This window comes from Pocillopora verrucosa, chromosome 11 (assembly GCF_036669915.1).
Source record: "Pocillopora verrucosa isolate sample1 chromosome 11, ASM3666991v2, whole genome shotgun sequence".
Classification (NCBI taxonomy): Eukaryota; Metazoa; Cnidaria; class Anthozoa; order Scleractinia; family Pocilloporidae; genus Pocillopora; species Pocillopora verrucosa.
In genome coordinates this window covers 11,472,920-11,483,959 of record NC_089322.1, presented here as the reverse complement: position 1 = coordinate 11,483,959, position 11,040 = coordinate 11,472,920, and the positions used below count along the sequence as shown (strand labels likewise).

Here is an 11,040-nt window from a genome sequence, read left to right as displayed (position 1 = left end):
GGGCCAACTATGGCTTAAGTCTTCTTTTTGAATCCCATTTCCAGGGATTTTCTGATCTTAAATAACTTTATGTGCATTTATAACACGATTAGAAAAAAAAATACCATCACGGAATTGTTAACATGTTGATATCTGGATTATGTAATGAATAACTATTCGCGATTATCATTATCGCGAGGAAATTGGAAGTTATCGTCAATAATTTGCAAGATCACAGGTATTTTTTATCAGTTTACAGCTTTTTCGTTCGGTATACAGTCTGCGGATGAAACTTATTGACCTTGGTTGAGAGCCATGTATTGCGATGTTGATCAGAAAGATTGGAGAACAGGAACATTGAAAAGTCTGGTATGCTTCCCTCATTAGGCTATATCTGCGTTATAAAAATCGTTTCTAAAGGTCAATGGCTCTTTCATGGTCTTAGGAAATGATCATGATCATGACGATCACTTTTTAACTTCCTTTCATCGATCGTTGTACTTTTTTCGGAATTTGGTGAACTGATTTAGGGGAAGATTCGCCTGTCTCGGTTTCAGCTACGATGCATACATCTTAAATCCGGGATATAGCCGCTAACAGTCAAGATAATGTATTGTGTACATTAGGTGGTAACTTGTAACACCTATCTGGTAACTTGTAACTCAATCGTCAGCAGATTAGATAACATCTGGAGCACATTATCGATTATTTCTCGATTGCTAGTCCCATCAAAGACCATTAATTAAATGTATTTTATACTTTGCATTTCCTTTCATTGGAAGGTTCGCGAATATTTATGGTACTCGGAAAAATCATATTTACTTTGCAGAGTGCACACGCCCCCTGCTCCTGTCTCGTCAAGCCCCTCTTCGTCCTCTTCCCTTTCCCACTTTTTACGCCATTGTAGGTCCATGACTATCTCTCGTTTTGCAAGGGAAGGGGAGGGGGGGAGGGTTCGGTTTGGAGGGGCAGAAAATATCATTTGATCAATTACAATATCCATTAAGAGATTAAAAAAAAAAAACTCGTCTTCAACAAAATCTTGGCCGTCGGTAAGACTGCTTGAAAGCCTGAAATATTAGCAGGACCCTTGCGTAGTGGCTTTAAAGAAGTTCATTTATGAAAAAAATCGAATTTTCTTTGTATCTTTGTACTATCTGGTTTTGATTTAATCTTGGTCTTTTATTTACAAATAGCAACACCGTCCTTTACGTCAACCAAAAGGTAGTTATCTAGCCGGTTGAGTTGAATGTTGTATCATAAAAGCGCATTCCTACAGGCGGAAAGCAAATTTTAAAGAGAGCAGTGCACGATTCTGGCATGGTCAGTCCATATCCTTCCCTTTTATTGTATTTTAGGAGCGTTCAAAGAACTGTCCCTAACGTTGATATTTTTCGGAATTCCTCACCGATTCATGTTCTTAATTTGTAAGGCAGCTATTTCATAGAGCCACGCACTCATCACTCATACATTTTTGGCCTCAATCTCGTGCTCTTAGTAGTCACCTGATGTCGTCATGGTAATTAATCTCATTGACGACATCAGATGACTACTTGGACGTGAGCGGTTGTTCATTACATTTCACACTTGCAGTTCTACCTACTTAGTTGCCTTACGCATACAATTGAACCGTTTCGATAAATCTTCAAGCAACTCATCATTCACGAATACATTTCCCTGAGGTAAAATTAGATTTGCAAAATCACTCAACTTGTTAGTTGAAAGGCATAAGTGATGCTGTTTGCAAGTTAGATTGGGAAAGTTGAAACTTACTCAGATGCAGATAAGCTCTGGCCTTTTTCTTCTTTAAAACATTTCGATGGTCTCAACGGAAGATGTAAAGTCACTCTTTTCCTCATTGGAAAATGTTCAATTAGGGAACTCTTGACCAATCTAGTATTCTCGATATATTTAGCAATACTTGCACGTGTTTTAAAGCGTGTTTCAAACATGACACGAGTTTATCGACGTCCTCTATATTTGTACTCGTGAGTGGTAATCAAATACAAGGCAGTCGGCGACTTTTTACGATAAATCGGCTTATTTCGGATGACCTTTATCTTCATTTAGTTTATTCTCGTTTTACCAGCATGGTCATGAGACAGTTTAGGGCTGTCAGTGTTAGGCCGCCTTACGCATATCTCGTTATGTTACGATCAGTAGCGCTGTTCAAATCATAATTCTTATCTCACGAAATGGTGGAACCATTAGGTGATGTGGGGTGAGGAAACCTTAAACACTTCCATTGGAACTGTCCCTCTCAGAGACAGTTACTTGCTTACTTGCTCCCAAACCGGACTCAACATTCTTGGGCCACAGACAGTCGCTACCATTACCCCTTCTTATCAGAGCTTAGCAAGTTTTAGCTTTAGTGTTAATGATATGTTAATAGCAAGTCGTTGATGTTTCTTATATTACTCTAATTACGTCGTTGAATATATCAATCATATTTGATTAATGTTATTTTTGGAACAAAAGCCCTTAGAATTGGCGACTAAACGTTCTTGAATATTCGCACCAGATTATTGTCCTTTTCATAGACAGTAAAAGATAGCATCAATTCTTTGCACAAGCCGGCCTTTATTTGGTTAGGGTGGCAAAACCTTAAATCTTCATCGTTTTTGGCGCTTTTAAGTTGTTTGGCGAGGAGTGCAGCAAGTGGCTTTTCGAATAAACCGCGACTTTTGTTTGACTGAGCAAATATCGTATGTACCTCATTCATGAAGCTTTCACTTGAGTTTTTACAAGTTCAGACGCGAAAAATGGGAAGTAGGGCATGCGCAATGGTGAGAGCGCTCACCGAACCTGGTGTCCTACCTAAGTTGAGTCTGTTGTTGGTTCAAGTCCATTAGCACTCAGACGGTTTTCTTGTGTTATTCGGACTCAACACGATGTCCTGTTATCAATTAATCATAACGATTCAAATTTCCGAGAAAACAAAATGTGTTCAAAATGTATTTATCTAAGGAAGGGCCTGTGATTCCAATCTTCCCCGGCTTTCTTTTTTTCGGAAATCCCTAGCGTGGGATGATATGCCATTTCTTCGATTACTGTAATCAGTTCTGTGATTGGTGGATTCATGGTGTCCGATTTCGGACAACTTTCCGATTACACTGTCTGTTTGCAACTCTAAAAAAAAATTAAGGCAGCTCACTCATCATTCACATTCGATAAAATTGCTATAGTTAAGAGAAATGTGCTCTCTGCCAATGTGCAAATTAGGAGTTCACTTCAACGTATGATAATCATAAGGTTTCATTGATTTGTTTTTACAACCAAATTCCAACCTTGTTAACGATGCCTGGGCGGTTTATATTTGGTAGCCCAGATTCTAAGATTTCTTTGACTTCTTTGCGGAAACATCCCACAAGCCATATCGTGTTATTTACTGTTGTACCAAATCACACTGGTCTTTTCTAAATTACCCGAGTGAGGCTGTGTCGTCAAAACAGGGAAAGTTTCATTTACCGAATATGTACTATCCTAGAATTTGGCGAATTGTTTGTGGTAATTCTTCCCTGTAGTCGTTGATTTGTTTTTGTCTTTACCTTTTTTGCATGTTTCCGTTATAACCTCCCCCCTCCCACCTCCGCGAGATGAAACACCTTTTCGAGGAGCTCGAGGAGCTCAGCAGGTTTTGCAAGTCAGAATAAAGACGATACGTGCGTGAAAAGCCATAGTGACACAGAATACTCAAGATCAATTTTGGTTCTCATCTCAATAAAGCTTACTACTGATAATAATTTCCAACCTTTTGACTCTTAATTTTCTACGCATAGCTACAGTTAATAATAAAATTGAAAATTTCCTTTTAAAAATGGAGTATTTTAAAGCTACAAAAAAACCAGGTCATCTCCTCTTTTTATCACCGTTTATTAACACATGTTACAAATACTTGTTCCTCGCTGCTTCTCACTGTGGGCTCGCGTGACGTTTCAGCCGTCTGTTTAAAATTCGACTCCCTTTGAAGTCGCGAAGTAAGCTCATACAGAGACGTTTGTATAAGCGTTTAGGGAGATGATATTTGAACCGTTTTTATTTATACTTGCCTGAGACACAGCCTTGTCAATACTTTGGGATTTTACAATTATTCCAAATATAGGTAAACCAATTGAAAAACGTAGACTGAAATACTATCAGAACCTCATGCAATACCTGACCAATGTAAAGCAGTTTGTATCTTCCGTAAAGTTTACATAACACTTTGATTTAAAATGCTCTGTCATTGGCCCCAACATTACACGATATGATGTTTGATGAAGTTGAAATTCGCGCAGATTTCCATCTTCAGTTTTTTATTTCCCCATAGAATTCGACCAATTTCCGGTGTCATCAGAGGCCACCGACAACATAAGTATCTAATAAAGTAAATCTCTGTCAAGATAAGTTTTCAGTCTCAAGAAAATTACAGGTATAATTGTCCTCTCCAGTAGTTATCCATCCTAGTGTATGCCTTAAGCGACCACAAGCATACTCTGAAAATCTGCTTTTTTTCGTGGAAAACTGTGAATTACCTCATAGGAAGTGAAAATTAACAAGTTAACTCAGCCCCTCACGCAAATCGCTCCGTAGATTTTCTCTCAACAGATTTTGTCGGATTATGTCTTGCGCATGATCTTGTTAGATTAACAACCACATCCCTAGTTGCTTAGTTTACTCAAACTGCCTGTTCATTCATCGTTCATAGGCTAATTTATAATGTTATTCCCAGCAACTACGTAACTACGTATGTTAAGAGACGTTTTGGAGACGTCTTAAACCCTCCATACTTCCGTTTTCAAATATTGCAATGGGATCAAAATAAACTAAAGTTTTTAGAGCTTTATCAGAAGAAATGCTGGTAACTCTTTAGATCTCATAAATATAACGGTAACCCGGCTTTACCTTTTCGACAGTTTTCCGCGAACTTTCTGGACATCCAGGAGAATGAAATAGCCACCGCCCGTAATCGTGAAACATAGGGCTAAACATAGGAATAACATATCCAGTAAATTTTATTAGGGTAATATATCATTGAAATAATCGGTCTAAATAGAGCATGAACGACACTTTTCAAAAAGCATTTCCGGAGTCTTAGATTACAGTAAACTTGAAATTAGTGAATAGTAAGAGGTTTAGAAGTATAGATTTTTAACAATTGACACCCTGCAGTTATTAGTTGAGGATGTCCCTATTTAACTCATTTGAGTGTCTTGCGGTCATCAGTCGCATCTCAGTCGCGTTTGAATGAGAACCTTGTTATACCGGGAACAATTTGAATGAAAAATTTATCCAGTAGCTTCAAAAAGAGGGATTTTACCACTCTTGATCAGAGATCTGGAGGTAACCAATTTGTTAAATTAATTTGCAAGAATTTAACTGAACGTCTATTAGCAACACATCCTGTTCTAATTGCTTACGATGGTGCATAGCTCAGCCATTCCACGTAAAAAAGCTTGAAACATCAGGTTGGTCATGGTGCAGATGGTACGAACTCAAGTAAATTGAAAGTGAATAGATTTATGATCATCGTGTCTTTCAGAGGTCCAGATTTGCTTTATATCTAAAATAAGAAGCTGCTTTACAGGCAATGATACTCTAAGCAAGTTTCCGTACAGCTGGTTTATAAGTTTAAGTTCGAATCCTCGACGTTAATATTTTTTGGGTGTTAGATTTGCAAACGAGACAGGTGGAAGATAATGCCTTTCTCTTGGCTTTCCTTGCCCTCCTTGTCCTGTCCATTTTCAGTGACTCAGGTCCTAACGTTTTATTTTGCATTTACCTAACAGATAAACATGGCTGAATCAAGAAAATCCTGGCTTCAATTTCTTAGTGTAATTTTGGTTGTTCTTCTTCTACTAGAAGCAGCAGAGAGCAGGGTAAGCAATAAAGACATGATAGACCTCTAGTTTTGTGACTACCTCATTAGTAGCAAGTTCATCTCCTCATTAGTCAATCTAACTGCACTAATTAAATGAAACACGACTTAAAATGGGGAGTCGCCTTACTTTGGAAATTGTTCATCTTACACGGCTTTAAATTTACTGATCAGAGGACAATGCTTAGAGCTAGATCAAAATGCGGCAAGCCGTAGCGAAGGGCATTTGTCCCAGTTCCATCCAACAGGCATTTTTACGATAACGTTGGTATATGTGTAAGACTGAGCTTTCAACGTCCTCACCTACAAAGGATTGTTAAACAGACAAAACAGGAAAAATCAATCTTCAGACTTCTTGACAGAGTTCCAAATTCTTTATGTTTAACCTTTTGCGGTTTTGAACTGGTCCTATTTAACGAATTTCACTATATGTTTGATAATTGGGTACTCAGCCGGCCGGCTAAATGGAAAGCAAGATTACACAACTAAGCCTGGCGAGAATGAGGCTGTTGCATCGTATAAGGGCCATCAATTGCAAACACAGGACTGTTGTCTATGGATTTGTCGCAGACAAAATATAATGCTCAGTAGCTATTGACAAGACGCCAACATAAATATATCATCACAAGACCTTTTAGCTCCTTTAATTAAAGTACAGAAAGTAATTAAAATTTCGCTGTTCCTCGAATGCTTTCCAAAATACAAGCTAAGGAGCATTTCCTAACTTTTAATGACAATTCAGAGCAAATCTATAAGAGTCTCTCCATTCCATCACAAATTGAATTCATCGCGTTTCTATTATTTGACCCATGTGAACATCTTAATTCGTTATTCGTAGCCTCCTGAAAGTTTTCTGCCTCACTCACGATATCTTCCTGACCAAAAGTTCCTGTTCAATGTTCTAGTTCTCTGTTTTCGAAGAGGGGAGGAAGAGAGTTTCTTAAATAATTCTTTTTAATTCGCACATTACTTGTATTCGTGATGACTTTAAGGAGTGGCGTAGTTTCTCAAGGCTTCTTTAGAAGGTCAATGTCCAGATCATTAAATATTGAGCTTCTTATTTGAATCTAAGATTTCCGTTTAGCCATCCAGACTCCATTGAAAGCGGATACGGGAAAATTGCGTCAATCTCAGTGTCGAAGAGAATTTTGAAGACCTCACAAGGTCTGAATACTGTTAATAACAGACTGATAAAAGCTTTTAAACTGTTTTTCTTGGATTTATAAAACCGATCTTGCTCTTAGTCTTGAAACCTTAGGGGAGACCTTAATCCGTGACTTGCAACCGAGGGAGATAAAGATTGTCTTGTTATCATAATACTTTTACATGTGAATTCCCCTCAACCCCTTCCCCCCCCCTCCCTACGCGCTAAAGAAAAGGTCAAAAACAAAAGATTACTTTTCTTTAAAGTATACTCGTCTTAAGAGAGATGTCTGGTTAACGATACCAGTAGCACTGAATCTCTCTCCCTCCCCGCGTAAACCAAAAAAAATCGCTTTTCTTTTATGAATACTCGTCTTAGGAGAGATATATCGGCAACAATACAAATAAATGCATCTACATCTACGCAGTTCGGAAAGCCGCAGAAGGAAAATTTATCTTTCAACTCGGCACTCTGAATTCCCACGGTATGATTGAACGCTTTTTATTGAACTAGTTCGTGATTGTTTTTCTTGTTACTATGTTGCCACCAATAGTGTAGCCCCATTTACCGCATGTAAACACACACACAACCCACAATTCCTCCATTCGCTCAGCTTTGAAACTCGTAGGCCAATGTATGTTAGCAACTCAGTCGATAATACTAAATTACCTGATAATATAGATAGCCCTGGAGTCTTAGGCCTGAAACCGAATTCTTAATAAGGGTAACCAACATCACTTTTCACCCGAACCGGGAACAAATATTTGGTTTATCACCAATTTTATTTCGCCAAACCATTGCTCCCAAGTTTTCAAAGGTAAATGGACGAAAGTTTCGGAAAGCCACGGAAATAGCAATTGTCGTCGAAGGGGTACTTTCCTCACAATCTCCGTGTGACCGATCTATTTGCAGGATTACACCTGGAAGCATACTTCCTGGGGTTTAAATATTGTTCTTGCTTGAGGGATTATCCATCCACAACAACCGCAGTGTACTTCTCAATCTAAAGAACTATAAATTGATGCCTTAAGTTAATTCAGATGTTTTTTTTTCCAAAATGTGTGCCATTTTGGCCTCTAATTATGTCTTATTACCAATACCCTGCTCCAAGTGATAAAATGAATATACATCTGGAACAAGACGGGAAAAGCTCCATTCGTTTAATCAGACTTATCGTTTGAAATAAAACAGTTTTTATTTGGTAAGAAAATACTCACTTAACGGCAAACTGTCTTGCTTGCCTTAAGCAGATGATTTGTCTCCTGTATGGCTGCTCTGTATCTGATGTATTTGTGCAAATTTAAAACTGTCTTCCATCTTTAAGTTTGAGAAAAAGGGGAAAGGTAACAAACAAATAAGGGAAATTATTCAAATTGCTCTTGATCAGAACTGACACTTTTTTTACGGGGGATAGAGAAAATGAGTTCCGGATGATAAGAAGTTCTCCGATTGCAAACCAAGGGAAATCGTTTTAAGATCCATTTCTTGCTAGCAGATTAACTTCGAACAAGGCCACGTCAAAGCCGCAATGGGTGTCTGTCAGCGTGGAAAATCAGATGGTAGCGGAAAAAAAATAGAGAATTCTTTATTCTCTTTGGGTGCACTACATGGAACTAACAAGATTAATACTTCTTGTAGACATGGTGGTCCCACATTATAAACTTAAGCCTGGATAAAAGTGAAGTAAAGTAGATTTACCTTTCCCCTTAAGTTATTTACCTCTCCCCTCACATCCTTATAAACGAGACAAACATACTTCTCATCCAAATCATGTACACGAGGATAGGGAATATTCCAAATATATTGAGAATCCTCAGAAATTTTGATTAAACGGAACGTGTGTCGATTACACCGTATTTCGGTATACCATCATTTGAGCACGAGTATTGTTCGTTTGATGGTTTCAGTTGAAATGTGAATGGCAATACGGCATATTTTAATAAAAGAGTTGCTCGAAACGTTAGACTTGAAGGAAAAAATGCACCTAAGCGTTCGTATGTCATTACCTCTCAAGGAGTCACCTTAATTAATCTCTTGCAATCAACACGGATTATCCTTTGAATCCTCCACAAAACCATGGTGTAATGCGTCCGGTTCAAAACAGGGAGACATTTTAGATTTGCAATAATACATCGGTATCGTCACTCTCCCATACTTAGAAATTCATTGTATTTATGCTGTTTTTGATCAATCTTTGAAGTTCCATTCCATCGGTGGCTGTTCAAGTTCCAATATTAATTAATTAAGTTAAACTAGAAATAGGATGCACGGCACATGTCTCCATTGCGTATAAAATATTGAGTGGTGCCGAACAGAGGAAATCATTGCCTAAAAGTGTTATTGTATAAATGCTGTTGAGCAAAATACACGATTGCATTTTCCACAATGTATTACACACCGTTAATGCAAACAGCCTCTCACACAATGACTTGTGCTGTGCACGATTAAAAATGATTGTAAACTCTCTAACGTAATAAATGAAAAGCTATACCTTTGAAGCAAGCGACATGCTGTTATGCTGGCAACACCCCTTGCGGCTGTGATACAAAACTTATGATGACCACTCACAAATTGTTTTAAAAGCCTTTAATTGAAATCAGTCCCTAGGATCAAGTCGTAATGAAAATATGCCCCGTTAAATGAATGTTCTTAATCTTTTCTTAACCATTTGCCGCAAGCATTATAGAGTCATGGTAGAAATAAACACCTATCGTGAAATAACGCAATATGATTTTGGTGTTTTCTCTTGAACGTTTAGCCGCCCAAGAAAGGGAAGAAAAAGTCTCGCGCTAAGCAATGTGGAAACGAAGGTCATCTTTGCCAATCAGGATCAAGGAAGGTAAGGAGTGGAACAATAAGCTCGAAGTCGAATAATTTTACAAGCAAACACACAAAAAGCAAATTAACAAAAATTTTTGGAGGTACGTATTGCTTTGCATATCCACGCATAGAGAACTTTAGCACTGATTAGTGAAGCAATCCAAGTACGTTTCATCGTTTATATATAAACTGAATGCCTGCCCTTTACATCCGGGGGACAATTGCAAAATTAATTAAAGAAATTTTTTTGTATTTTTTTTACTTCCGCTGTATCCGACGTCTGCTGTCCTTTTTTCGTCGATAGCTTTGCTGCAGCGCCGGTTTTACTTGTCACACACCTATCTTCTCACGCAATAAGACGAGAAAACTCAAGAGAAGAAAAAAGTTGGGAATGTGCAAACCAATTAAACCGCAAGAAAAAGAAATCGACGAATCCCAAAAGACACCATCATTTAGGTTTTCAACGACGAAACCAACGGTGTTCTTTCGGGCGGAAAAAAAAAACTCAAGTCCATCTCGTGGACTTTAGACAGGATACCCAAATGAACACAACATTGCCAAACCAGACCATTACGTGGTTCTCCGCGAAGAATAACTGGCACGATCGACCTACATTCTGACTTCGACTGGACAATGCTTTCTAACTTATTGAGACGGTGCTATTGGCATTATTTATGTTTAAAGAATTATTTATATACTTCAACAAGAAAAATTACAACAGTAACATAAAGGATCATAAACCATTAGGTATTTTCTAACACTAAAAAATTTTCTATTTAAATTTATTTGATGACTTTTAATATACAATTGACGTAAAGACTGAGGTAATTTAGAAAACAAAGAAAATACGTGGCTAAAAACTTTTTCGTGCAAGACTTTTTCCTTGTCCACACTTATAGTGTTTTCTTTCAACCATCCCAATTCATTTTGCCAGTCATCGGTATATGGAGTGTTATTGCCATGGCTAGCAAGGAGAAGTATCTGGTATCGTACTGAAGAATAGTTACAGTCTACATGATCAAAACATGTTGAGTGCACTTCGCGATAACATGCGAGCTTTGTTGTTACAGAGACGTCATTGATTCGTTGCCTTCAGACATCTTCCGCACCTCTCACGAAACACGTGAACGTATGGTTCAAAATGTCATATTCCTGATCGTGAGCCGTGATTGGAGGATGCTGAGCGATTAAGATTGCTTCTGCTTATAACTGTCCGCTGTGAAAATGATAGAAGGCAGCA

General features: G+C 38.0%; 1 protein-coding gene across 1 annotated transcript in view; it reads left to right on the top strand.

Annotated features, from left to right (window-relative positions):
• Positions 1-202: 202 nt before the first annotated feature.
• The window catches only part of LOC131782896 (uncharacterized), a 10,965-nt gene continuing 127 nt past the window's right edge, over positions 203-11,040 (top strand). The window contains exons 1-4 of the mRNA XM_059099635.2: positions 203-348; positions 5,748-5,837; positions 9,739-9,819; positions 10,105-11,040. The exon at positions 10,105-11,040 is cut by the window's right edge and continues 127 nt beyond it. Of these exons, the coding sequence (XP_058955618.1) occupies positions 295-348; positions 5,748-5,837; positions 9,739-9,819; positions 10,105-10,329 (450 nt within the window). The 5' untranslated portion in view covers positions 203-294 and the 3' untranslated portion in view covers positions 10,330-11,040. The remainder of the gene's footprint in view (positions 349-5,747; positions 5,838-9,738; positions 9,820-10,104) is intronic.